We start from the raw sequence: 27,807 nt of genomic DNA, 5'->3' as shown, positions 1-27,807 counted from the left end.
ACACTTTTAACACAGCCAACTGAAATTATTACAGACAGGTGCACTGTGTATATTTTTAAATGCATCTACATAAGCTACATGTATGGAGGGCGGGGGGGGGGGGGGTTATACTGATACATTTGTTGTAATTCCATCGGCTATTTATTTTCCAAAAAATATATTAATAATTTGTTCATATGGGTGTCTATAGTATATTTACCAAATCCAAAATTTTTAATTGACTGTAAAGTAAACAGGCCACTGAAAAGAAACTTGTCTTACAGCGCTCCCTAGGGGCAAAAACACGAAATGTCGCATGGCATTTTGTTTGGCGCCGATGGAGGGAGTCACTCCTGAGATCTTTGGTCAGTCAGACGGCAGAACTTCCGGTCGGCATTTTGTTCTACGAGAGGAGAGCCTCTTGATGATCGCAACAATCGTCATATTTCTCATTTACTGTCGAAATTGGCTGCATTCATTGATTATGTCGGCGCAGACCGACTGAAACTCCGAAGAACGAATGTTTCCCCATGATTGTACGCTGAAATATTCACCCTTGAGTGACGGAAGAAGAACGAATCAGCCCGACCCGGATTATTGTTGATAGCTAGCAGGCTAGCTCATCGGCTAGTTGGCAAGCCACTAGAGTTCCTTCTGGAGGAGCTGCGAGAGAGAAGAAAGGGGGAGCTAGAGATACGGACACAAACCAAGCTAAAACATTCCCCTCCCTTTGAACGCAACATCCGAAGGTAAATATAATCACACATCTGTATCTTTAATCCAACTTTTAAAATTCCGACTATTATCAATAACGTTGATAAATGTTCTGCCGTGAGACCACCTACGGCGTCGTTAATCGTTGACCGGGAGGTAACGGAAGCTAGCGAACTAGCCAGCCAGGCTAGCTTAGGTGTGTTTTTGCTGTGCCGAGGCGCACGGCCTGGACTGGATGTCATTTGTCGAGCCCGAGGATTGGGCCGTTGCCACGGAATTAGGAGTCTGTGCCGTTTTCTTTACATCTATTTACAAATGCGCCGTTTCCTCCCCGAACAAAATGGAAATTTGCTAAAAATTCATAAACCCCTAGTAGCGCTCGTATTATTTGCATTGCCTTCCGTTTATTTGAACGAGCAGCAGCATTAGGAGCTAACTGACAACATTTACAGCTAGTTAGCATAACTGGCTAGCTATTAAAACACGACTATTGTTGTTAGTGAATGTTGGGCAGCTAGCGTTACTCATTTTAGCTGCTATACTCAGTGGTAACACTAGCTTCACGCTTAGCTTGAACGATCCAGACAGTCAACTTCTTGGCAGTGCAACGGTTGGAGAGGTTTTGTTCGCAAGTAGCGAGCTGCCGCTTGCAGTTGTGCTAAGATAAACATTGAAATTGATGCTAATATTAACTGCACGGGAGCTAACTTTTTTGCTGTTATTATTAATGCTGTTTGACATCTTAGGCTGTGTTTCGGGTTATTGGAGCCTTTGGCAGGGCTAGTAGTGGTTTTGGTGGCGAACCTGCTGTGAAATATTTTGACTATGGTTCGCGCAGAAACGTACGCTGCTCCTGCTCTTCCTTGCTTTACTGTTTGAGTTAGGTATGCATGTTGTCAGATATTTTTCCCCTTGACCAGAGGCAGTACAGTTTCATTGGCTTTCTCGAATTAGCCAGTGTGCAGAATGTGCACGGGGGCTGATGGCTTCTGGAGGTTGCAGCCCCCACTACTACCGCCACCATCACAGTGCATCTGTTCCTTTGTGCTGCCTCCTGCCTGTCAGTCTCACAGCTGTCAGCCAAGCCCCTGCATGCATAGGGAAACCACTCTACCTCTGAGCATGCTAAAGTTGCCGCGTGCTAATGCACTGTTTACAGTATCCGTCTGTCGGTGCCCTGCAACAGTTTTGCCGCGCACGATAAGTTTTGCCTATTAGGGATCGCATGCTTTCAGTTCATGTCGCGTTGCAGTATGTTGTTTACATATTTGCATGGCTTTAGTGATGTGCGGAAGTTGATCAAAACTTGTTGCTCTCTCTTAGAAGTCAGTGCCACACACTTTTCATTCAATTTTACGGATAATGTAGTGTTAACGAGATCTTCATAGCAAAACAATAATGCAGGCACTGGCATTATTTTACTGTTTTGGTTTAGCTCCATTGGCTGGCTGTAAGCAGAACTTCTTTTGAAGTCTTTACAACTAAGAGTAAAATGCAGTTTTAGGTTACAGAGTGTGATGCAAAGCTATTTTCTTTTTCAGCAGATTGAAGGACTTTTTTATCTGAAATGTCAGTGAGTCCACAGGAGACTGCACAGAGTTCGTCAAAAAGGTATCATTATTTATATTTGCAAAAGCTTAAACCACTTACCTTTTATATTGACATTGTTGTTATTTCCTGTCTTAAAAATAGTGTAAAGTGCAAAGTATCTTGTCAAGAGGTTGTGATTAGATGTGCTAAAAACATTACAGCTGCCTTTTTTTCTTTGCTTGTGTGCCCCCCACACACATTTGTCAGAGGTTAAGGATCTCTAACAAGCAAAGGGATTTCAATCCAAAAAAAAGGCCACAGGTTTTCAAGGTTTCTCACAGCGAGCTGTATGGTTTGAAATGAGTGATGTTTAGGTATCAGGCAATGTAGTTAAATCGTAGTAACACAAGATGAATCCCTATTCAGATTAACAGTGCTTTTGGTATTAGAAATCGTTGTGGCTCATTTACGGAAATGCATTATCTTGAGGCTGTATAATATTTAAAAACGTGTGCTGAGGGGCAGTCATCCCGTATCAGCCTTAGTCCTTTCATTTAGCTGAGTAAGGCAAGCTTTTAAAGTTTTGTTGATGTTGTGCTATTGCATTTACACCCCTTCCTCAATATTTGTTTGTGTATATTTTGTATTTCTGCTCTTAGGAGAGGTGTGAATAAAATACAATGTCATATAAATCAGTGGTTCTCAAAGTGGGGTTAGGGACCCATAGCCAAGTGCTCTGCCAAATACTTTATACAGAAAATATTGTTCTGTGTCATTAACATGCATGGATTGCATATTTACAGTTGGGAATCATTTGCAGTCTGTTCCCATTACTCCCTGCCTCTTAAGTGTTTTTTGGGTTTTTTAACACAGCTACAACTGTTAAGATTTGAAATTACCATTAACCATTATTTACCTGTAATAATAGGCTGGAAAAAGTTAATATAGCAAGAAAAAAGTCAAAATAAAACAAAAAGGAGGACAGAACCTGGCAGGTGTTAAAATGTAACACCGTTTATGTTCAGGTGCTAATATCTGTGGCAGTTACAGTAGACTCAATCATTTTCTGCTCTCTCTCTCTCTCTCTCTCTCTCTCTCTCTCTCTCTCTCTCTCTCTCTCTCTCTTTTTCACCTTGCACTGACAACAGTGTGTGTGTGTAAAGTCTGAAGCGGTGAGAGCTACACCTAGGCCTTTGTCACACAGCTGTTTGACACACACACACACACACACACACACACACACACACACACACACACACACACAGTATGTGGTGGTACAGGTGGATAATGCCCTAGTAACCTGCAGCAGTTCTGGGTTTAACAACATTTCTGGTGGAAATCCAGCTTCACTTTCTGTGATACTTGGGAGATGGGAGCTGCTGGTAGCACCCACAAATGTACAAACAGTTGACTATTGAATAGCACTCAGAAAGCGCTATTCCCTAACCAGATAACTCAGTAGTATTACTTAGTATTATGTGGGGATTCAGGAAAAATGTATTGTAGTGTATTTTTAGTGTGACATGTATGTCATGTAACAATTAGTTGTGTTGATCTGTAACTTTGTGACCTGAGGGCTATACGACAAAGCAAGTACACACAGACACAAAACTAAAATTATGGATATCCCAATAGTGTCTGGCAACTTAATAAAAAAACTTTTGTTAAATCAGGCTTTTTTCACACACAAAAATCTGACTTTGCACGTGTTTTCATAAAGATAATATACTGATACACATTATGAAGAATAATCACAAATTGCAAACAAACTGCAACGTGTCTGCAATTAAGACAAGAGAATAATATCCAGTTGTATGTGCTTATTTTACCACTCAATGCACACTCGGAGCTTGTGTTTTTTTTCTGAAGTGACAACTTTACATTAGAGCTCTTAACCTTAAAAAAGTGATATATTTAACATGATTCCCAGGAAGTGCATTTAGGTCCAAGACTGTCTCTCTAACCCTACCCTGTTAAAGTACAGGGCAGTGTGGAAAGCACTTTAGTTAATTGACTTAGTAATTAAGTTTTTGTTTTGAATCATCTGTGTAATAAACACTAATGGAGTGAAATTGAGTACTAAAAATGTTTTTGCATCACAGACTGTATGCTTGTCGGTTTGTGATGCATACAGTTCGTGCTACTGTACCTGCTTGGCTTTGTACGATGGCATTACCAATGAGCGGCTCATTGGTTTTGCATATATAACGTGCTGTCTTCCCTCAGTTGAGAATATCTGTCAGCGAAAGGGTTGCACATGTTGCAACCAATTTTAATCAGAAACGTTAAATATAAAAATGAAAGATTATGAGGCCAGATTTAAAGAAAGCCACCCTTGTGACATTGAAAACTGGCTACACACACAACATGCCCCAGTAACCATTAATCACGCCTTGTGGTACATTCCTCAGGATTCAGTTCTCGGTGCTTTTGTATCTGTGGGGCATTTCTTCAGTGACACATCTAACCTGCGCTTGTACTAGCTGCATGGCATTACTAAATGCTGTGAAAAACGTAAGATCATAATTGAATAACTAATGAAGAACACAGCATTTTATTTTGATTGACACGCTCTAGCTGGACATTTATTACAGCGCACACCATTGCCACATGAAACGCAATGTCAGCATAAAGGCAGACAGAGAAAATACAACAAATATTTGGGTCTGTTTTTATATTTAAATAATATGACTAATTATGGCATTTTTGTGTTAAATAATTTCTTTGTATACATTTTTATGACCATTAACTCATTTTGTAATTCTGTACTGTGGCAGTTCTTTCTCTCTTTTCTTGTCCATCACTAAAGCTGCTTTTGTCTTTCTCTTACCGACCTCCCTGTCTCTGCTAGGTGCCAGGAGATGTGAGGACGGGTGTCGTCCATCGACCCCCTGATCTGCCTGTGTATCAACACACTCCCCCACCCTCACCTTCAGCATGAATGGGGATATGCCTCATGTTCCCATCACCACTCTTGCTGGGATCGCTAGCCTCACAGACTGTGAGTGTCACATAGTTATGTTACAAACACAAGTTTTCACAGTTCTGTTATGTCTTCTCTCCCAGTGTTAAATCCTAAACTGCAACATTCGGTCTGAACAGATGTAAATGTGCAATAGTGATTACATGCGCATTTTTTTTGTTTTTTCCCCCATTTACTTCTGCTTCTCTAAACTTTTCTGAGATCTTATGTCCTGTATTGCTCACATTTTAACTCCTAAAATGTATATTTGCTGAAAACTCTCTCCTCTTGTATCAGTGTTGAACCAGCTGCCCCTCCCTTCTCCTCTACCTGCCACCACCACTAAAAGCCTCCTATACAATGGGAGGATTGCGGAGGAAGTTACATGCCTACTGGGCTGCCGGGATGAGAATCTGGCCTCCCAGCTAGCCCATGGTCTGAACCAGGTCTCCACAGAGCACATGTGAGTATATAAGTGTCTGTAAGACAATATGCTGTCTGGATGAACAAAGACACAAGGCCAACTAAAAAACAAACAAACAAACAAAAACCCCAACATGTTTTCATGGAAATGTTTTGGCTGTTAAAGCTCAGACGTCAGGATAACTTGGCTTTAAAGCTGATTTAAAGCAGAAGAGATGGAGCGGCATTGCTTAATTCTTTAACTAATTAAAACACAAAAGATTAATTTTTAATGAATCAGAGAGATGAAAGACTACCATGAATGTTAATGCTTCCACTGCAGGAAACTTTTCTAGGTGCAAATACTACACCTAAAAAGCCAAAAACCCGTGTACTGGAGAGAAAACTATTTGTGTTCTCTCCAGGTGCTCCAGTTTCCAATCCAGTTCAAAGATGTTCATGTTAGGTTATTTGCTGATTCCGAATTGGCCTTATAGTCAAATTTTTGTTTACTGCTTAAAATGTATTCAGCATTTTCTTTCTGCTTTTGACATTAAATCTGACACCTTTCTAATCTGCCTCATTGTGTTTTGATGTGAACTCGTTTTGTGTGTTTTCAGAGAGCTGAAGGACAACCTGGGTAGCGATGAACCAGAGGGAGATGCACCACTGTTGCTGCAGACCATGCTGGCCAGGAACCCTGGCATCTTCAGGGAGAAAAGTATGGGCGCAGTTACCTGTTGCACATTAAGTCGTTATGTTACTAATATAAAAACCAAAAAAATCAAGCTTTGTGTATATTTTTTTCTATAAAGGTTATTCATTTCAGTTCTCAATTTTGTTTCTAAACAGATGTCATGCAGCAGCCAATGGTACAACCTTTTAAGATGAATTCCATGCATAGCCCTGCCCAGTCTGCAAACTTCCAGCCAGCTGCGATTTCTCCCAATCCACCAAGGCAAGATTGACAAGAGTCTGGTTTATTCCAACTTTAAATTTTAAATGTTAATTAAAGCACAATACAAATGCATCATGTTTGAATTTAAATAAATGTTTGGGGTTTTTTTTGTTTATGCAGTGTGTTTCTTCTTATTTGCTGTCCTTACATTTTCTCTGTTCTAGCCGGTTTGTGACACCTCCGACGGGTTCCAGTAGCCGGTACATGGGCCAACAGAACAGTCCAGTACCCAGCCCATACACTCCTCAGAGCCCTGCCACAGGTTACATACAGCAGTATCCCCACCAACAACCACCCAGCTATAACCAACACCAACAGATTCAACAAGGTGAGAACCTGTGTTTAATGTTAATGCGCATGCATGGAGACTCAGAGCTCATCATTAATTTTTTTCTAATATTAAACTTGCGACTAAGTCTGATGGCATCTTTGTTTGATTTCGTCAGCCATATCTTAGCTTTGTCTTCTGGAAACTCTGTTCCCTTTGGTTTGAATAATAAGCAGGGGTTTGACTAAATTCATATTCTTCATACATAAATCGAATGTACACTTAAGTTCTCACATCAGATAATTATGGCTCCTATAATTAAATATAATTTTTTGAAATATTTATGTTTTCTATTTACAAGGCCATTGCTGGTGTACACAAACATTACCCTTTTCTGTTAATTCTGTGTGTGTGTTTTAACAGTGTCGTTCGATTCTCAAATATTATTGACTAAGCGCCAACAAAAGTTTGGTGGTTATACACAAACAGGTTGACTATACACTGATTAGGTACACATTTTAAACTGTGTGCATATTTTGTGTTGGTCTCTCTTGTTCTGAAATAGCTCTGACACATCTGGGCATGAACACTGGACCTCTGGGTGTCCTAGTGTTTGACACATTTGGTCTGTGGTTTGTGGGGTGGAGACTGTGGATCAGCTGTGTTTTGGTACATCGAGATTACATTCTTCGTTTATGCCTTGGAGAGTTATTATAATTTAGTATTTTCTAATTCTTTTTTTTTTTATTTTATCTTGACATTTTTCACAATTTAGCATAGTTTCAGTTGGTTTCCAAAAATATTTTTTGTTTCAGTTTAGTTTTTATTGTTTTAAAATGTTTAGTTTATTGGTTTCAGTGCTAGTTTTAGTCGTTTTGATTATAACTGTATGAAAGGCATATGTCAGAAAAAACCTTTTGAAAGCGGTTTGAACAAACAGCACAGCCTCATCAGGCAAGTTGAAATGTAGTTTTTTTTTGTTTGTTTTTTTTAAGTTGGATTAAAATTAAGGCTAGTTTCTCCAATTTTTTCCAATATCTGTTTTTTATTTTTAGTTAACTCGAATCTTTCTTCACATCTATTGTTAGTTTTTAGATTAGTTTTAGTAAGGTATAATAACCTTGATGGCATGGGCTTTTATTCACCTTCTTGTTCCATACTTGAACAGTATTTATGGTGTGGTGGGATACATTGTCTTCCCTGGGGAGGAAGTTGTTGGGGAGTGCTATTACAAAAGGAGGCACTCAAAGTCAGAACTCAAGGTTCTCCGTTCCATTGTAACAAAATCATGAGTTATTCACATGTCAGCAAGTTTAATCTTGTAGCTCTTGAGTATTTGTATATGAAACCTAACTTCTGATTGCCTTTCTATATGGTCCTGATGGTTGAAATTATTGATTCACTTATTATTTTGCCTGATGAAATCTCTTTGAGGAACTTCGAAGCATTTAAAAAAAATCACTGGTCATATGCATACTTACTTATTTTATCAGCAATTTTTGGGTACACCTCCAGTTCAAAAGAATTGTATTTATTTTGTTTTAATCAGCAATGTTTGTATTTCCCTACTAGTGGATAGTAATAAAATAATGCCTTTTTTCTGCTAGTGTCTGTGGCCAGTCCCATGGTTCCAGGTGGGATAAGAAACATCCATGAGGGCAAAGTAACAGGGCAGATCCCTAATGCTGCCAACCACCACTCAGACAGACATGGTACTGAAGACTACCTGAACATTGTACATCGACTGGGAAATGAGGTACAACTGACACCGTTTTTAAATAGATGAATGTGTATTTACTACATACCACAATAAAACCCTGAATATATTTATCTGGTACAATTTATTTAGGTCTTAACAGTAGCTGTGTTGATATAATTGAGAGCAATGTTGAAAGTTGAGTGTAAAGGTGTTACATGCTAACTTATGTTTGTATTGTCTCTCTTTTGCAGGAGGGTGATTCTGCCATGAGGAATCCATCTTTTCCTCTGAGGTCTCCACAGTCAGGGTGCTCCCCAGCTAGCAGTGAAGGAACGCCCAAACGTAAGGACACTCGAAGTGGAAAGGAGGCACTACAGTGCATACACTTTGCTTACCTTTTCTTCATTATGGGAGAAGCTGCTACATGCTCTGTAACACTGCTTTGAGGCTATTATCCCTCATTGGTGTTGTTAGTAGTAATCAGAGAGAGATGTCTGGATTTGTGTAGTTTAATGTTTTCTGAAGAATGTCACTTTTTCACTACTCTTATCTCCTCTTCCTCGTGTTGCTTCTTCACAGCGGGTTCTCGTCCCCCACTGATTCTCCAGTCACCACCCCCGTATGCACCCTCACCAAGGGAAGGAGTACCTGACCAGAAACAGCAGCTACAGCAAAGAAAGAAAGTCCCAATAGTAAAAGAGGAGAAAGATATGTACGACATTGTTAGCTCTCCAAACAAGGACTCAACAAAGCTCACCCTCAAGCTGTCCAGGGTCAAGTCAAATGAGTCGGATCCCCCAGGTAAGATGTTGTTTTTCTCCATCAGTTTCATAGCTATTTGATCTACTAGAAATGCTGATGAGGTACATTGTGATGCATCATTTTAGATCAACAGGACTACCACCACCCCTTTTGAATCCAACCACGTAAAGTGTTTCTGTTAATATCTCAGGTGATGTTATGCCAGGCATGGATCAGAACTCAGACAATATGGAGGCGGAACTGGGCTTTCAGCAGGTTCCTGTTCTCCAGCAAAATCTGGGAGCGCGGCTGCAACATCAGCAGCAAGTAGGTGGTGCCAGTGGGCTTCAGCCTCCCAGTTCCCCTTATGATGAGGCAGAGCTGGATGCACTTGCTGAAATTGAAAGGATAGAACGAGAGGCTGCTAGTGAGAAGTGCTCCAAGGAGGTGCAAGATAAAGGTGTGTAAGAGAAGTTCATATAGAATTAACATTTACATATAACTCTACAGCTAAAAAATGTTTTGCTTTGAATTATAACATCTTGTCATGGTATTTAATTTTAATTACTTGTCTATCTCTTTACAGATAAGCCACTGAAGAAGAGAAAGCAGGACTCCTTTCCTCTGGAACCAGGTGCAGGGGGACCAGGTGGCCCCACAGGTGCCCCGGGCAGTGGATCAACAGGAGGGGGCAATGCTGGCAAACTGACTCCGCAAGAGGCCACTGCAGCTGGGAACGGTGCCAGCCGCCCTCCCCTCATGGTGAGCATCGACCTCCAACAGGCAGGCCGAGCTGACGGTCAGCTCGACCCCTGTCTGGCTGCCCCTGTCCCTGCCCTTGAGGCCCAACGCTGGCCTGAAGAACCAGCTAGTGGGCCAGCTGCTGTGGAGGGTTCTGACACAGTTTTGCGATTGAAACCAGATGGACGACCAGAAGTCATCAAGAACAGGGTCGATAAGCATGACAGCAGGAGAGAAGGTCGGGAATCCTCAAAGCACAGACATGATGAGAAGTCCTCAGACAGACGTGGAGAATTGCCCAAGTCGTCAAACAGGGACCGTGAGTCTGACAGGGATAGGAGGCATCGGAGTGAGACTGGCCGAGACAGGCGGTCCCCTGATTCTCGCTCCCGAAGCGATCGAGATAGGTCTGGCTTCAGGGCTTCCTCCACTGGAGACCCTGGTCGGAGCAGCAGTAGACAAGATGGTTCCAAACTCCCCTCGTCAGCTTCTGGTGCTAAACTTCCAGATTCTTTCCCTGCTCAGCTTCTGGGAGGGCATAGTGGCGCACTGAAGAACTTCCAGATCCCTAAGGTGATCTGGGCTGACCCAAAACAAATATCTACCCACCTACCAATCATTCAGCTGTCACTGCCTGCAATCTCACAAAACCAAATCATACCATTATACACTCTTTTGGTTTTAGTTTCCCATTTGTAAGCCTTTTTTTATTCTCGGTGTTGGTCTTTAATTTCCTTTAACACATTAACCACACTTAACTGTCTTTTAGAGTAGAAAAAGTAGAAGCAATTATTTTGTTTGTCTTGTATGAATGAAAGCAAGCACATTTAAAGAAATCTTCCACTGCTGTTTTTTTGTGGGGGGGATTGCATGCAAGTAAATAATTTCTGTAAGCACTTCACCTGGTTGAGTGTGACCCCTCTGCCAAAGGTTTTGTCCTTCCTGGCTAGTCCTCTGTTTGGTTATGTACTAGGCCTGACTTTCCTGTCCATCTTGACTGGCGATGCCAAAGAAAAATTTGCTTCAATTTTTTATGCTTAAATTATCCAGACATAATCAAACTATATATGCACTCTCTTCAGATTAGAAGTTCAAGTGGTTGAAGTTCAAGAGCTCTCTGTGGTTAGGATAGAGGCGAGGCTAGACTTGGAGGTGGGGCTGGACAACACCAGTGGTTCTGTAGTGAATAGACATCTGGAAGTTCTTAGTAGTACTTAGCAATGATTTAGCTGGTAATTGACAGAGCATGTCTGTCTATGGTTGTGTAGGAAATGCTGCCAGTGCAGTGTTCACTAAGAATTTATGACTGTCCTCATAACGGGTTGACTATGAGGACAATCATGGGAAAAATCATGTTGTAAGAAATTTTATGCCCAAATTGTTGACATGACGTTGAAGATCAAGAGTGGTACGATGACTGAAATGATGTTAAAAATAGCTGGTTAGGTATTTAAATGTTATTCAGACACTAAGGATTTGTGGACTTGACAAAGCTTCTTAAATATATTCTTAATGTGAACAAAGGTTGCATCAATGAGCTGCAGCTCACTCCCACTTTTCACTTAGCACAATTAGCACAAACTACTTGTTGCACTGCAAGTGCAATACAAGTGGGAACATCCAAAATTGCATCCTACGTTTTGGCTAGTCACTCCCAATTAGAAGTGGGTATTTGCTGTCTGCACTGCAGTGTCGACAACACGATGTGTTCACTGTTTGTTCTACAAGTTAAGACCTGGATATTTTTGGAAAAACAGTGGAATATATCTTTGTGCTTTGCTATCAAGACACTGGACACTGGAAACTAACATCAAAATCACCAATTTCATTTCAGTTTGAGTCATTATTCACACCTTATTTTCTGTTCTGAATGAAGCCCATGTTTTCTGTCTAATTGTGTGAAGTGTGGAACATATTGATGTTTGAACTTGACTATACTGGATGTTTTTTCTCACTCCTATCTTATTTTTTCCTCCCAGATCAATCGTGACAAGGAAGGCAGTGGGTCGACTGAAAGTCAAATGTGGGGCCAGCCAAAAGTTAAACTGGAGAGGCTGGGATTGGTGCAGGACTTGGAGAAGCGCCCCAAGCCTGTAGTGGTTCTAAAAAAGCTATCAGTTGACCAGATCCAGAGGATCATTCGGCACAGCAAGTCTGGAAAGAACCGACTCTCCTCAGGAAAGTCCGGCAAAAGTAAGAAGCTGTTTTTAAATTATATTTACCATGTGTTTTTTCACTCTATACAATGAAATTATTTTGCTAATAATTGTATAATATTATTGTCAAATTTTCAGGTGGTATGGACCCAGCAGTTTTGAAGGAGCTGCCCCCAGAGCTGCTGGCAGAGATCGAGTCTACCATGCCCTTATGTGAAAGGGTAAAGATGAACAAGAGGAAACGAAGCACAGTAAATGAGAGGCCCAAATATGCTGAGGTCAGCTCCGATGAAGACTATGATGCAACTGGAGAGTGTGAGTCAATTCATTCAATTCTAACTTATACCAAACTATTTTTTGCAGGTTCTTTTACTAGATGTGAGAATTTATTTATTTATTTTTTTAATTTTAGCTTCTTTTTTTAGAGTTTAGACCTTATTATTTTATGCTAAATCTCTACAGCTGCAAGGAAGCGGCAGCGCAGAGAGAAAGACAGAGCTTGGGAGTTTGAAGAGAGGGAGCGCAGAGGGTCAGGGGAACACCGGAAAAGTGGGCACCGAGACAGCCGCCGAGGATCAGGGAGCCGCTACCGAGACTCATCTGAGGAAGATTCGCCACCTCCGAGCATGAGTGAAGGTCTGTAATTTAAGTGCTACAAATGATCTTTGTTTCCCTTCTGAAACGTGTGTAGTAGAAGAGATTATTATGCCTTTGTTGGGTGTTCAGAATTAAATCAAACTGCCATTTTTGATTGTGGAGTTGGGTGTTTACATGTTTAAATGCATAAAAATAAATGCCACCTTAATTTTGCTTAATAGTATCAGGTAAATCTGATATGTAAAAAACTTGACAGCAGATTTTTACAGTAGATTTTTTTTCTTGCGACCCCCCCCCCCCCCTCACACTTAGTTGCCAGAAAAATGAAGATGAAGGAAAAGCAGAAGAAACGGAAAGCTTATGAACCCAAGCTGACCCAAGAAGAACTGATGGACTCTTCTACATTCAAGAGGTTCTTGGCAAGCATTGACAACATACTGGAAAATCTGGAGGATGTGGATTTTACTACTATGGGTAAGTATCAGTACTGACTGTCAATGTGGATATGTTGGTTTTCTTATATTTTACTAGCGTTTAGTCCTAATTTATTGGTTTATGTTTTCTAGCAGGAGACGATGATGAGATACCTCAGGAATTGCTGCTTGGTAAACACCAGCTGAGTGAGCTGGGTAGCGAATCTGCCAAAATTAAGGCCATGGGCATCTCCAGCAGGGTACTATATTCTATTTATTCATAAAAAACATCATTTGGGATGTTGTGGGTTTGTAATGGTTCTTCAGATGTAGATCTAAAACCAGTGTCTGTTCTTACAGATCCCATCAGACAAGTTGGTGAAGCTTCTGAATATCCTTGAAAAGAATATCCAGGATGGGTCCAAGCTATCCACCATGATGAACCATGTGAGCGCCCTTCCTCCCTTTTCCTATTTTTCTTATTCTTTCAGCATTACCTAATATCTGGAGTATTTTTCTCCCTGCAGTGATGCACTGCGGAAGTCTATATACAGAGACCATGAACAAAACATAATAATACTGAAATAGCTGACAATCATAACAAATACTCCAGATTTCTTCCTGAAATACATAATAGCCTTCCTCATTCTGACACTGGTTTATTGATGTAGAAAGTGTTCACATTCTTTACTTTTTAACCACAGGACCATGACGCTGAAGACGAGGAAAGACTTTGGAGAGATCTGATAATGGAGAGAGTCACAAAGTCTGCAGATGCCTGTCTGACAGCTCTGAACATTATGACCTCAGCACACATGCCGAAGGCTGTCTACATAGAAGATGTCATAGAGCGGGTGCTGCAGTACACCAAGTTTCATCTTCAGAACACACTGTATCCACAGTATGATCCAGTCTACAGGGTGGACCCGCATGGAGGTACAGGAAGAATTCTGTATTCATTTTTCTTTATTAACTTTAGAAACTCATCATAAACTTAACATTAGTAGTAGACCAAATGATAAATAAGCCAGTGCCAGTTTGACAAACTGAAATAGATGATTGCTTTATGAAATCAGGAACAATTTTTTTTAGCTTGCAAAATTATAGTATTTCTTAAATTAAGATTCTTAATTTAAGATTTTTAATTTTCTTATTATGTTCATCTTTTAAAAAATTAACAGACTTCTGTTGTTTTTATAGGTGGCATGTTGAGCTCGAAGGCAAAGCGTGCAAAATGCTCCACACACAAGCAGCGTGTCATAGTCATGTTATACAACAAAGTGTGTGACATTGTCAGCAACATCTCTGAGCTCCTAGAGATACAGTTGCTTACAGACACCACCATCCTCCAGGTAAACGCTAAGAGTGTTGCACTTAGTACATTAGTTTAAGTCAGCCATGCAGACATGCATTGCATTTTGGATGATTTCTCATATTGTGCATGTCCCTTTCTTCCAGGTTTCTTCTATGGGAATCACTCCATTCTTTGTAGAGAATGTCAGTGAGCTTCAGCTGTGTGCCATTAAACTAGTTACAGCGGTACGTCTGCACAAAAATTCAGTGTTTATTTAAAAGCATCCTTTTAGGGCATTTGGTCCAGAATGTTATTTTGCAATTTTTATCTTTTTACATTTTTTTTCATATTCTGCTGTATACAGGTGTTCTCACGTTATGAGAAGCATCGGCAGCTGATCCTTGAGGAGATCTTTACCTCTTTGGCCAGACTGCCCACCAGCAAACGCTCCCTCAGGAATTTCAGGTAACCCATTTTCACACTAATTCACATAAATTTAAGGCTATTCAGAGTTGCTAGGTTAATGCATGAATTGAGAGCTTTGAGAATTGTCTGACCATCAATGTAGAAATAAAAATTGTGCAGATGTGTTGATGTTTTTTTTACTGGATTGTGCAATGCTAGTAACTTATGACTTATCCTGACCTTCTGTGTCTTAGGCTGAACAGTTCAGACCAGGATGGAGAACCGATGTACATCCAAATGGTAACAGCACTGGTTCTGCAGCTGATCCAGTGTGTGGTCCACCTACCCAGTGACAAAGATGTTTTTGAAGAGTATGACACCAAGGTAGGTGCACAAGCTGACATGAAAACCCATAAAAACATCAGCAAATATAGTTTTATTCAATACAACATGCAGTCAGACACACCATTTGCTCAAGAGCTCTTTTTTGTTTTCAGGTGGATCAGGACGTGTTGATAACAAACTCTTATGAGACGGCAATGAGAACTGCGCAAAACTTCCTCTCAGTCTTCCTTAAAAAGTAATTTCAGATTGTTTTCTTCCTATTTATACTTTTTGATGACATTGTTGAATGTTGCTAAGATCCATTTTGTCATCAGTCAACATTGAGAAAAACTAGGAACATTTTGAAGTAGCTGCAACTCTATAGGATTTTCCAGATGTATTCTGCCAGCTTGTTCAGCCGTATTAAAACTTCTGTCTTAATTCTGATCGTTGACTGTCTGACCTTGATTATAATTGTTACCATTAATCATTTTTCATTATGCTCTCAGATTGGTCCAGTTATTTCCCTGTTATTTATCCCCTTTCTTCCTTTTTTGCCTCCCTCAGGTGTGGCAGCAAGCAGGGAGAAGAAGATTACCGTCCATTATTTGAGAACTTTGTCCAGGACCTACTTTCAACAGTGAACAAACCAGAATGGCCTGCTGCAGAGCTGCTGCTCAGTTTGCTTGGGAGACTGCTGGTTAGCATGACTAAGATCTTTCTTTAAACTGGAACTGCAAGTATTTTTCTCAGTGTTTCCGAGAACAGATGATCCAGATTAATAGCAAGAGATGACTTTGCCATCCTTTTGTTAAAAGTCATGGAGGCTCCAGGAAAGCAAATGCTCCTATTTTATACAACATTTTCAAAGCATTTGTGTCACAGTTGTTCAAACTTGACCTCTGTGGTTTATGAAAATCAACTTTATGATAGCAGGTTTTTTTTCTGTTTGGCTTTTAAATGAGAGTGTTCTTGTGTTCATCCATTCCTGTGCCTTTTTCTCCTATTAGGTACACCAGTTCAGTAATAAGCAGACAGAGATGGCTCTGAGAGTAGCATCTCTAGACTATCTGGGCACAGTGGCTGCACGTCTGAGGAAGGATGCAGTGACAAGCAAGATGGACCAGAGATCAATTGATCGTATTGTACAAGAGGTAAAAGGACAGCTTCGCATTTAATGATTTGGGATACTGTTTATTTGTTTTTTATGGGGACAGAAATGAGTAAAAAGCAGAAAATGTGTCCTTGCTTGATGATTTACATTCCTACCTTTTAACATATTTTCCCACTTATTCTTCCCCGTTTAAAGTCTCAAGGCAGCGATGAGACCCAACAGCTACAGAAGGCTCTGCTGGACTACTTGGAGGAGAACGCTGAGACAGATGCCTCACTGGTGGTGGGTATTTTTATTAGGTTGAATGTGGTGAATTTTTTAAGGTTTAGATATAAGTTTCACATTGCATTTGAACTGGCTTTTGAGGAATCTGTTGGAAACTACCATATTAATAAATCTTTCTTCTCTTAAATAAGAAGACATATCTTAAATGGTTTAAAACGGTATTTGCTCATGTTATCTCTGTGTGCAAATAAAAATGTTCCTTACTGCAAGTAATTATTTTCTTTGTATGCGATGAATGTAATACTGAGACCTGTTTTGCATTCTAGTTTGCTAGAAAGTTTTACATTGCTCAGTGGTTCCGCGATGCCACCACCGAGGCTGAAAAGTCCATGCGGAACCAGAATCCAAAGGACGAAGACTCTTCAGACGGCCCGCAACATGCCAAGGAGGTGGAAGCTACCGGAGAAATTATGCAGCGTGCTGAGAAGCGCAAGAAGTTCCTGCGCAACATCATTAAGACCACGCCAGCTCATTTCACCACACTGAAGTAAGAATGTGCGATATATCAGCAGTGTACTTTCTTTTATTTGCACAAGTGCAGTTGTGTGACTGTGCAAATCTGTAACCTGCTTCTCAACAGAATGAACTCTGACACTGTGGACTATGAAGATGCCTGTTTGATTGTGCGTTATTTGGCCTCTATGAGGCCGTTCGCCCAGAGCTTTGATATTTATTTAACACAGGTAAGAGTTTGATTTTCTTTTTAGCAAAAGCATTTCAACCCCCCCCCCCCCTCAGAGAAACATAAACATTCTTTGTTCTTTACCAGATTTTACGAGTCCTTGGAGAAAGTGCCATCGCTGTAAGGACTAAAGCCATGAAATGTCTGTCTGAGGTCGTGGCTGTTGATCCCAGCATACTGGCAAGGGTATGTCTCTATCTCTGTTTATATTAGCAAGTGCATTAATTGTTAACTTTGTTTTTTACTGCACATGATGCTGTCTTAACTTATATTCTTTGTATGGCTTTGCTCTTTCAAAATTTACTTCTTATTCTGCAGCATTCTGTTCAGAAGGTATCTTGTAATTCTTGTAGTTTGCTATACGCTGACTGATTGCTCTCTTTGTCTGCAGTCCGACATGCAGCGTGGTGTCCATGGTCGTTTAATGGACAACTCCACCAGTGTGAGAGAGGCAGCTGTAGAGCTGCTGGGCAAGTTTGTGCTCAGCAGACCCCAACTCACTGAGCAATATTACGACATGCTCATAGAGAGGATACTGGTAAGTTGTCCAGTCAGTCACTTATTCCCAGTTATGCTGTGGTTTGCATATAGGTGCTAAAGGTGCAAAAACAAAAAACACAGCTGTGACTTCACATGCTAGGTCCATCGTGTGATGATGTCCACCACACCTTGAGTGTGACATTAGGATGCTGGGTTTAGGACTTAGTGCATTTGTCAGAATAGCTAACATTTTTCAATCCTGTACCAATTGATTGATATGGACATGACTGATTTTTTCCATAGATAATGAGGAAATATAGCATTAGAATTATTATTACTATAATTATTTTAGCTTTAACACTGTTTTGGCATATTCATCATTGTACTGTGGGCTTTTAGTTGCTGTGTTTTTGCTTGGCCCTTCACTTGTGCTTTCATTGTTAAGCTGTCCCTAGCACCTGCAGGATGGTTTCTTACACAGATCAATACTAGAAATACTGATATGTCTGTTGATGAACTGCATACATGTAAATATTGTGTTTTTCTCTGATTGCTGCACACTTCTTCTGGGCTAGTAATGCGGTTGTTGGCTTGTTTTGTGTTTGGTTGGGGTTTGTTTTGTTTTGGAGGGGGGTCCACCAAGTGGACATCAGAAATGTATTTGGAGAGTCCTAAAAAAATGGTTAATAGGGCAGTTTCGGGTTTTCTATTGCATGAGTTATTTAAATCTGTTTTCCAGCAGCAGTTTAAGAGTTTAGGATTAAAAAGCACACGTGACAACATGCTGTTAGTACTAAAATTCAGGTGAACTCAAAGTCTTTATAGTTACTCTCTGTGCTTAGCATCTGGGAAGTGAACAGTTGAGATTGTTGTCCCTGTTGTCATGGAAATGTTCAAGTGGGTTCATGAGAAGTTCACTCTTCATTACAGTCTTATTCTGCCACCTGTTGGTGAAAAAATGCTACTACACCAAATGCATACATTTCTCTTATAAACATTGTAGGAGCCTTTTTTAAAATTCATTTTAAAAATGATACTTCAGTTTATTAATTTAATTGCTTTTTATTTTAGGACACTGGTATCAGTGTGAGAAAACGGGTGATCAAAATCCTCAGAGATATTTGTCTGGAGCAACCGACCTTCAGTAAGATTACTGAGATGTGCGTGAAGATGATCCGCAGGGTCAATGACGAGGAAGGAATTAAGGTATGGATCTGCTTACTGATGGTTGTTAAGACGTGCCTTCCATTCTTCATAGAATTCTTTGTAGATATTTATTATTTCATTTTTTTATTATTGCATTTCTTATTTATAGAAACTGGTGAATGAGACATTCCAGAAGCTGTGGTTTACTCCAACTCCAGCCCACGACAAAGAAACCATGACCAGGAAGATTCTCAACATCACTGATGTGGTACATTTAACTGAATTACCACTTCGTTGAATAATTTAAAATTATAAATATAAAAAAACAGCAGGGTGTCAGTTCTCAAGCAGTAGTTGATGATTACATATTATTAATCATTTCCTCTGATGTCTTTAGGTTGCAGCCTGTCGAGACACCGGCTATGATTGGTTTGAACAGCTTCTTCAAAATGTTAGCATTTGAGCTTCATTATATAATAGATATCTGTTATTGTATATTTTGAGATCTGTTATTGTTTAAAACCTTATAAACATTTTTCTCCTTTCTTTAGCTCCTCAAATCTGAAGAGGACGCATCATATAAGCCAGCCGAAAAGGCTTGTGTTCAGCTCGTTGACAATCTGGTTGAACACATCCTTAAATACGAGGAGTCTCTTGCAGGTATGTTTGGATATATATTGGTTAGATATTTAAATGTAAACATATATCCTTGCCTAAGCATTGTACTTCTGTAAAAGACAAATATAAGTAATTTTGCATGTATTTTTAACTCCTTTTCCCTCTGTAGAGAACAAGGGGGTGAACTCAACACGGCTAGTGGCATGTATCACCACCTTGTACTTGTTCAGCAAGATCAGCGCCCAACTTATGGTCAAACATGCTATGACCATGCAGCCCTACCTGACGACAAAGTGTAATGTAAGTTGTTTCAAAATTACTAACATTTTTTGTTCTTGAAGAGTTATTAATGTGATAATGTTTACTAGTATACTATAACTTTATATTGGTGTTGATATGTAAAGATAATTCAGTTGTTAAGTTAATGATTCGATTGAAAGGGAGAAGGAGTACTTTCTTGGAGTTGATCTTTCCTAATATACTTTTATAACATTCATATTTTGTTTCCCCTGCAGACTGCCAATGACTTCATGGTTATCTGTAATGTGGCAAAGATTTTGGAGCTTGTGGTTCCTCTGATGGAGCACCCCAGTGCAACTTTCCTTGCAACCATTGAAGAAGACCTCATGAAGCTCATCATCAAATATGGCATGACAGTGCGTGGCAGCAGTGTTTTAACAAGTTTATATAAGTTTGCCCAATTTAAGTATATAACCTGTAACCAGTTTTGTTAAAGAGGTAACATGATGGTTTATCTTCCTTTGTTCAGGTGGTCCAACACTGTGTGAGCTGTCTCGGAGCCGTTGTGAACAAAGTCACACACAACTATAAGTTTGTGTGGGCTTGCTTCAACAGATTCTATGGTGAGAGATGCTAATGCCTGGAGTAATAATGTTTGTGTTTTATAGGGATAGCATAGCTCTGCTGAAGTGCCACCTTAATCCATTCAAAAGCCAAAGAAATGTAACTATTTATATCCCACTCTTTCTTCAGAAGAGTGGATTTAGTTTAGCCACAAGTTCTCCAAAAAACATTGCAGAAGGCCTATAAACAGACAGAAATTGAATGGAATTTAAAAAATTCCATTCAAATGTTTTTTTCGTCCCCTCTTAGGTGCACTTAACAGGCTGAAGGTTCAGCATCAGGAGGACCCAAACGACACAAAGTTGGTAGCAAACAAGCCTTTCCTGCTGCGATCCCTCTTCACCGTGGGTGCCCTGGCCCGACACTTTGATTTTGATCTGGAAGAGTTCAAGGGCACCACCAAGGTAGGGTAGTAGTTAATGATTAATTATTGATTAGAAATGAACATTTCAAATGGAAACTGGGTCTTACTTTGGATTACAGCTTTACGTCCAGTTATCTTCTTCTTTGAGGATCTTGTCCACAACCACGATTGACTATGATGAAGCAGCTCATTATGCAACTTTATGATTGCTGTTTTAAAAAAATGTATGAAAATGTCTGCAGTTTCATAATTATGTGTTGACATGTTATCAAGGTTGTTATCAAGGAGAAAGTTCTTGAGCTGCTGCTATACTTCACCAAGCATGAAGATGAGGAGGTCAAGACCAAAGCCATCATTGGCTTAGGTAAGAACATAATTTTTTTTTTATGTGATTAGACTGACTCCAGGACCTACAGTGTCATTTTACCAGCTTATAGGACTATAATATAAAGACCAGAGATGGGCTAAAAGCCGATTTCCAAATGATTCCCTGGCCACAGCAGGTTGAGATTATATAGAAGGATGTGTCATTTACTTATTTTGTATTGTATTTGATCTTTGTTATTCTTTTCACACAGGTTTCCTTGTGATCATGCATCCCAGCCAGATGTTTATGCCTGAGGTGAAGTCTTTGTATAATGGCATCCTGGCTGACAGTGGCTCCTCAATTAACCTCAAAATTCAGATCCTCAAAAACCTCCAGACATACCTTCAGGAGGAAGACACGCGGATGCAGGAAGCAGACAGAGAATGTAAGTAGATTTCTTTTTTTAAACAGCTTTTAGACGTCATCATCTATGTTCCACAGTGAATAATATGCTTGTTATAACATTTTGTCAATTCAAGTGATTTTATTACTTCACTATATAAAAATGAACATCGTCTAGAAGGGACAATCTGTATATTTTATGGTTTTTTGTACTTGTAGGGAAGAAAATGTCCAAACAAGAGGATCTGAAGGAGATGGGAGACATCTCTTCGGGGATGAGCAGCTCCATTATGCAGCTTTATTTAAAGCAGGTGTTGGAGGCTTTCTTCCACACCCAATCCAGCGTACGTCACTTTGCTCTCAACGTCATAGCTCTCACGCTCAACCAGGGTCTCATCCATCCTGTACAGGTAATTGAAAGCAAGAACTTGTCACGTGTCATTATTATATCACTATCAATAAATAATTGTTTGTGTTTGGTCTATTGATAGCACTTTTTTTCCCTCAAAGTAATTTTTGTTTGCAAGCATCTTAAAGCTAACCAATATTCATTAGTTTGTAGTTATTGTAAAATCACTAGTTACTTTCATTTTAATCTGTTTTCTCTTTTTTTCATGAACAGAAGTAAAATGCATATCCATGTGAACTTCACTGCTTTTATCCTTTCTGTGTAGTGTGTACCCTACCTCATTGCAATGGGAACAGACCCAGAGCCCAGCATGAGGAACAAAGCAGACCAGCAGCTGGTGGAGATTGACAAGAAGTACACAGGATTCATCCACGTGAGTTGGTGTTTTAATTTTTTCGCATTCCAGATTTAGGTCTTACCTTGTTACTTTTTGGGGGGGGGGGTTTTGTCTTCTTTTAACCCTCTTTACCTTTAGCACAAACAGCTGCAAAAAACAACCAGAATAACAGTGATACGGTATGGACAAGATGAGCCTTAGATTTATGTGACTAAAAAATCCATCCGTGCATTTTCTTAACCGCTTGTCCAGTTGAAGGTTTTGGGGTGCTAGAGCCTATCCAGGTGTGTCAGGGCGAAAGGCAGGGTACACTCTGTACAGATCACAACATTTATTCTACCCACTGCACCATTTAATGCCAGAACAGTTTCCAGTCTCTTAAGAGATCATGTTCTGGATCTTTTTTTTAATAAAGTGAGTGTACATGATACTTTTTTTTTTAAAGGAACATTGTCAGGACAATAATTGTCCCAGTAGTTATAGGAAATGCTGTGTTTCTAACACTCATCACCCAATGTATTTTATGACAGATGAAGGCAGTTGCTGGGATGAAGATGTCATACAGTTTGCAGCAGGCCATTAATTCATCTCGTAAATCCATCATAAGAGGATTCAGACAGGACGAGACCCACTCGGCACTCTGCTCCCACCTCTTCACTATGATCCGGGGGAACCGACAACACCGGAGGGCTTTTCTCATCTCGCTGCTGAACCTCTTTGATGACAGTGCTGTGAGTTAACCAGCATTCATCTTAGCACATATTATCGCTACTTAGTGCCAAATGGTGTTTCCTAATTAACCATATGCAATGTAAAAATATACTTTGTGTTCTTTGCTTTGTGGTAAGTGCAATAACAGGTGTGTTATGACAACTCTTAAGGTTAGACCTAGCCTGACATCATTACGCAAATGTAAATTAGTCTAGAAATGCCGCTGGTTACAACTAGATAGAATTACAACAAATCAGAACAACACAATGTGTACAATAATACCCATATTAGGCCACATGTAAAGAGAGAAAAGGGAATCCAGACAAATGAAAACATGAGCTTTCAGATTCCTCTGGTTGCTGAGCTTGGATAACACTGATCTTAAAGGAAGACCTTTTTATTAAGCGACAAATGCTGAAGTTCAGTCTACAATATTACATCTTTTCTGATTACACTATACACAGTTAACTTTTTATGTATGAGCATTTGAACTCAAATTGGGTAATATTGCACTGTTATTTTGTACCAAGTGCTAACTTTTAATCAAGCTCTACATTTCTTTTCTTTCTGCAGAAGACGGACGTAAACATGCTCCTGTTTATCGCAGACAACCTTGCTTGTTTTCCATACCAGAGCCAGGAGGAGCCTCTCTTCATCATGCACCATATAGACATCACTCTGTCCGTCTCTGGCAGCAACTTGTTGCAAACCTTTAAAGAGGTGGGGAAGACCTGACATTTATTCTTTTCTTTTTTTTTTAATCCAGAGAATTACACTGCTGGAACAAAAAAAATATTAATAGATTTTCCTTTCTGTCCAGCTTCTTTTAAAGGAACCAAGACGTAAGGAGAAAAAGGTCAAGAAAGAGTGGAAGAACACATCAGATGGAGAGGATGATGAGGAAAAGATGAACTGCGACTCTTGGAGGAGTGAAGATGCAGAGAACAGCAATGGTGAGGACAATGAAGACACTGACGAGGATGTGGTACGACGGCCAAAAAAGACGAAAAAACCTGTTGCAAACTCAGAGAGCTCGGAGTCCGAGTCTGATCTGGAAGATTTGGATGTGGACGATGTGGAGAAAGTAATGAGGCTCCTCCCAGATAATCCCACAGGTCTCTTGGACTTTGCAAACGCAGTTCAGGGCATTCTGCTTCTGCTGGTGCTTAAACAGCATCTGAAAAACCAATATGGATTCTCTGACAGGTTAGTAATTGTGGATTGATTTAACGAACTCAGAACATCTGCCAAAATGTGACCTTGTGACTTCTACAACTGACCAAAAAATGTTTCGTCTTCCAACAGTAAAATCCAGAAGTACTCTCCAACAGAGTCAGCCAAAGTGTACGACAAGGCAGTGAACAGAAAAGGCAACATTCACTTTCACCCACGACAAACCATCGACTTTATCTCCAACAACATGGCTCACGCCACGCTGACAGACGGTGTAAAGAAGCAGATAGTCAAACAGTATCTAGATGTAAGTAACAAAGTGTAATCAGCCTGACTAAAGTGTTTTGAGTTCACTGGTTTATATTATTGTCTGTCCTCTAAGCAGTTACATACACGGGTTTAGTGTAGAATTTAATTATCACACAAAAACGTTTTTTAATAATTTTTTCTTACTTACTGAACTTACTGAAGTATGAGTTTTGCCTTAAATTTGCGATTCAAACTAGAGATGGCACGATACCACATTTTATGTCCGATACCGATATTATAAATTTGGATATCTGCCGATACCGATATGAATCCGATATAGTGTATTTTTTAATCAATAAAACTGTTTTTTTAATATCTTGCTGCATTTTGTATAAGTTCATACTCAAGTTTAAAAAAACACTAAAGCTATTCTGTTAAGGCTGTGTGCAAAAAATACACTGCGCCCAAAATATTTCATAGTTCAGCAATACTGATCAATCTAATAAACTTAAACCTACACCATCCTCCCTAATCTGGTATTTTAAAGAGTACTTAGCAGAAATATTAAGCAACCTAAGTAAGTAAGGGTTGCCAACTCCCAGCAAAAAAAAAATAGGGACCCACCCCCACCCTCGCGATGCTTAATCGACGTAATCAACTTTAATTTAATGCACGTGTTTAAAAAAAAAAAAAATGCACAGAAATCAATTATTTTTCCACAATAATTAAGTAGATTCAACATCTTTCTTCAACAGAACTGCAGACTACACAGATGGTACCTTCCCAAAAGGAAAAGTACTATAGCTTACTAGGGTATAGTTACTATATACAGTAATAGACTTCTATACATTTTACATCAGATTAAAACTTTAGGTGTAAGATTCAAATAATTATTTATTAAAAGCTAGACATTTTAAATGAGAATAAGAAGGAAAAGTATTTCTTTGTACCCCCTTTTCCCTGTTAATGCCCTATCTGCCCCCCTGGCATAACCTTGCTAGACCCGCTCCTGCACAGTTACCAGCCGTCAGCTACGTAGAAAAGGATCCTGGTGTAGAAAGTAATATTAAATAAATTCTAACAACAGCTTATCAAGCTTAAACGCGCTGCTGTTGTTCAGCTGCTGGTTTCCTCTTTCTGGTGCAAAGTCGGCCATAAACAAACAAGAGAGACGGGACTCGCGACAGAAAAGCCGATCAGCCAATCATTGATCAGTTTTATGATTGAAGTAGCAACAGGAGAGGGAGGGAGAGAGAAGAGGCAGTCGCTCCATATATCGGTTGTTAAGCTTAACGTGGGAATGCTTTACAAACATTCAGAGATGAACTTACAGACTTGCTTTACTTCTCTCTGGGATAACTTTCTCGGAGATGAAATGCCGGTTTGGTAGCGAGGCTCCAAATGCTCAACCAGACCGCCGACAGGTCTCGCACGCCACAGCCGCTCTATCACGTGACGCATACTGCTCCGACGTGCTAAGGTTATGAGCTGAGTTGCGCCATGTTGCAAGTTTTGTGAGGTGCTTTCGTGATATTTAATGGATCGGATTACTTTTTTTTTTTCCTCTCCGATATCCGATCCAGTAATTTAGGTCAGTATCGGACCGATACCGATATGTAATACCGGATCGGTCCATCTCTAATTCAAACAGACTGCAGTGAATATGAGTTTTGCCCTTTATTCAATATTTGGTTTGCAGTGTTATAACTGCTGATTAGCCTGAAGCTTCGTCTCAAAGTTGGTTTCTTGTCTTTTTACTTTTCACAGTTCAAAGTTCTGATGGAACATCTGGACCCAGATGAAGAGGATGAGGAGGGGGAAGCATCTGCCAGTGCGAACATCAGAAACAAAGCCATAAACGCTCTATTGGGAGGCTCCGGCCCCCTGTCAGGACCGAGTCCGCGCAATCAGGCCGGACCAGAGACGGATGATGATGATAGTGATGGTGACGAGAGGACCCCAGGGGTGAGATAAATGGATACACACTCTTTTTGTAAAATGCTAATTAAAAGCAATTGAGGAAATTAAGGAAATTTCTTAAAAAAAATTTTTTTTTTTTTTGTTCTTTGCTCTCTACAGTCCTCTCGAAAGTCAAGGCGAGCAGGTGACTCTTCGGATCCTGGTCGGATGAGTGAGACAGTGGAGGTTATGGATGTGATTGCGCTTTGCTGCCCCAAATATAAAGACCGGCCGCAGATAGCTCGAGTCATCCAAAAGACCTCAAATGGGTACAGCATCCACTGGATGGCTGGTTCGTACTCGGGGCCCTGGGCAGAAGCCAAGAAACGTGATGGCCGAAAACTGGTGCCTTGGGTGGACACTATTAAGGAGTCGGACATCATTTACAAGAAGATTGCCTTGACCAGCAACCACAAACTGAGCAACAAAGTAGTACAGACTTTACGCTCACTGTATGCAGCACGGGAAGGAGGGGCTAGCTAATGGCTCCAATGTGGTGGGGTTTTTTGTTTTGTTTTTTTTTCCTTTTTTTTTTTTTTGGTTCCCCTGCTCCATTTCTACTTTATTATAAATCCTCCTCTTCACTGCTCCTGCTCCTTCTCCTCCTCAACCTGCCACCTCCAACAACACAGCCAAACTTCACTGGATTCCTACCCTCCCTCTCTCCTTCCTCATTTTTGTAAGAAAACACGAGGGCAAGAATATTTGACACTACATACTTTTACATGAGTTATTCTTGCAAAAATGACACAAAACATAAGACTTATATTAGAGGGACTGCTCATGTTTCGTTTGTGTACAAGTTCAGAGGATAGAATCCTGAAGGCATTAAAGGAATAATTCACCCCGATTATCCCTTAAAAGGCTATCAGAGACGAGACCTGGAGGGAAATGTTTTGTCGACATTGTTGTGGGAGCTCCTTCGCTGTTGTGCAGCAGATTCTAGTCGCTCATTTCTACTCCCACTGTATCATAGTTTAACACGACAAAAAATTAAAATGTTTATATCTCTGAAGACAAAAAAGCTGTAAAAAAAAGAATAAAACCTTAAGTGAATGTTGGAAATTAGTCTTTTTGATGTTCTTATTAAAGTGTTTTTGGAGTTTATTATACTACTAGCAACCGGATGGTTTTTTCCTTTTAGCTTTTAGATATTTGAGGAAAAAAACAGATGACAAAAAACAAACAAAAAAACAAGAATTTTTATTTTTGTTCACTTTTATTTGTCCATGCTGTACAATGGCAGAGTCCTCTGAATATAATTTATTCTATTTCGAACTACGCATGCAGTATATGTGGCCTATTGCAGGAGGATATTTTGTAAATGTAGATTTTGTTGTATTAGGTCACCCTAGTAATAAGAGGAAAGGGGATTCATACCCTTTTGGTGGAACAAATACTGCAATAAATTTTCTACTTCTCTTTGTCACTTGTCTGCTCAAAGTGTTAATCCAGTCTGTTCATCTTGCAAAAGTGAAGAAAATCATTGGACGGATATCACTGAGAGTCTTTACATGATGTCAG

General features: G+C 39.9%; 1 protein-coding gene across 5 annotated transcripts; it reads left to right on the top strand.

Annotated features, from left to right (window-relative positions):
- Window positions 1-368: 368 nt before the first annotated feature.
- nipbla (NIPBL cohesin loading factor a) lies at window positions 369-27,348 on the top strand. 5 transcript variants are annotated; one of them, XM_063488996.1, is made up of 49 exons: window positions 369-728; window positions 2,238-2,304; window positions 5,075-5,224; window positions 5,483-5,648; window positions 6,208-6,308; window positions 6,440-6,545; window positions 6,710-6,873; window positions 8,421-8,569; window positions 8,764-8,854; window positions 9,092-9,313; window positions 9,465-9,713; window positions 9,840-10,567; window positions 11,974-12,187; window positions 12,289-12,465; window positions 12,613-12,786; window positions 13,060-13,221; window positions 13,314-13,420; window positions 13,521-13,607; window positions 13,865-14,096; window positions 14,361-14,512; window positions 14,619-14,699; window positions 14,819-14,919; window positions 15,114-15,243; window positions 15,357-15,439; window positions 15,751-15,883; window positions 16,194-16,337; window positions 16,493-16,579; window positions 16,849-17,069; window positions 17,163-17,265; window positions 17,352-17,450; window positions 17,656-17,802; window positions 18,816-18,950; window positions 19,060-19,158; window positions 19,288-19,341; window positions 19,442-19,550; window positions 19,678-19,808; window positions 20,024-20,164; window positions 20,278-20,371; window positions 20,622-20,776; window positions 21,010-21,100; window positions 21,315-21,488; window positions 21,665-21,855; window positions 22,120-22,227; window positions 22,722-22,922; window positions 23,476-23,622; window positions 23,723-24,108; window positions 24,208-24,382; window positions 26,092-26,289; window positions 26,404-27,348. In XM_063488996.1, the coding sequence occupies exons 3-49, from the start codon at window positions 5,161-5,163 to the stop codon at window positions 26,764-26,766; spliced, it is 7,626 nt and encodes a 2,541-aa protein (XP_063345066.1). In that variant the 5' UTR covers window positions 369-728; window positions 2,238-2,304; window positions 5,075-5,160; the 3' UTR covers window positions 26,767-27,348. The 5 variants fall into 5 exon arrangements, with proteins under 5 accessions (XP_063345066.1, XP_063345069.1, XP_063345068.1 ...); XM_063488999.1 differs by having other exon boundaries at window positions 2,235-2,304; window positions 9,840-10,015; XM_063488998.1 differs by having other exon boundaries at window positions 2,235-2,304; window positions 13,317-13,420.
- The last annotated feature ends 459 nt before the right edge of the window (window positions 27,349-27,807 follow it).

Source organism: Pelmatolapia mariae, linkage group LG12 (assembly GCF_036321145.2).
Source record: "Pelmatolapia mariae isolate MD_Pm_ZW linkage group LG12, Pm_UMD_F_2, whole genome shotgun sequence".
NCBI classification, from domain to species: domain Eukaryota; kingdom Metazoa; phylum Chordata; class Actinopteri; order Cichliformes; family Cichlidae; genus Pelmatolapia; species Pelmatolapia mariae.
Note: the sequence above shows the minus strand (reverse complement) of the source record. Positions and strands in the feature narration are given on the sequence as shown.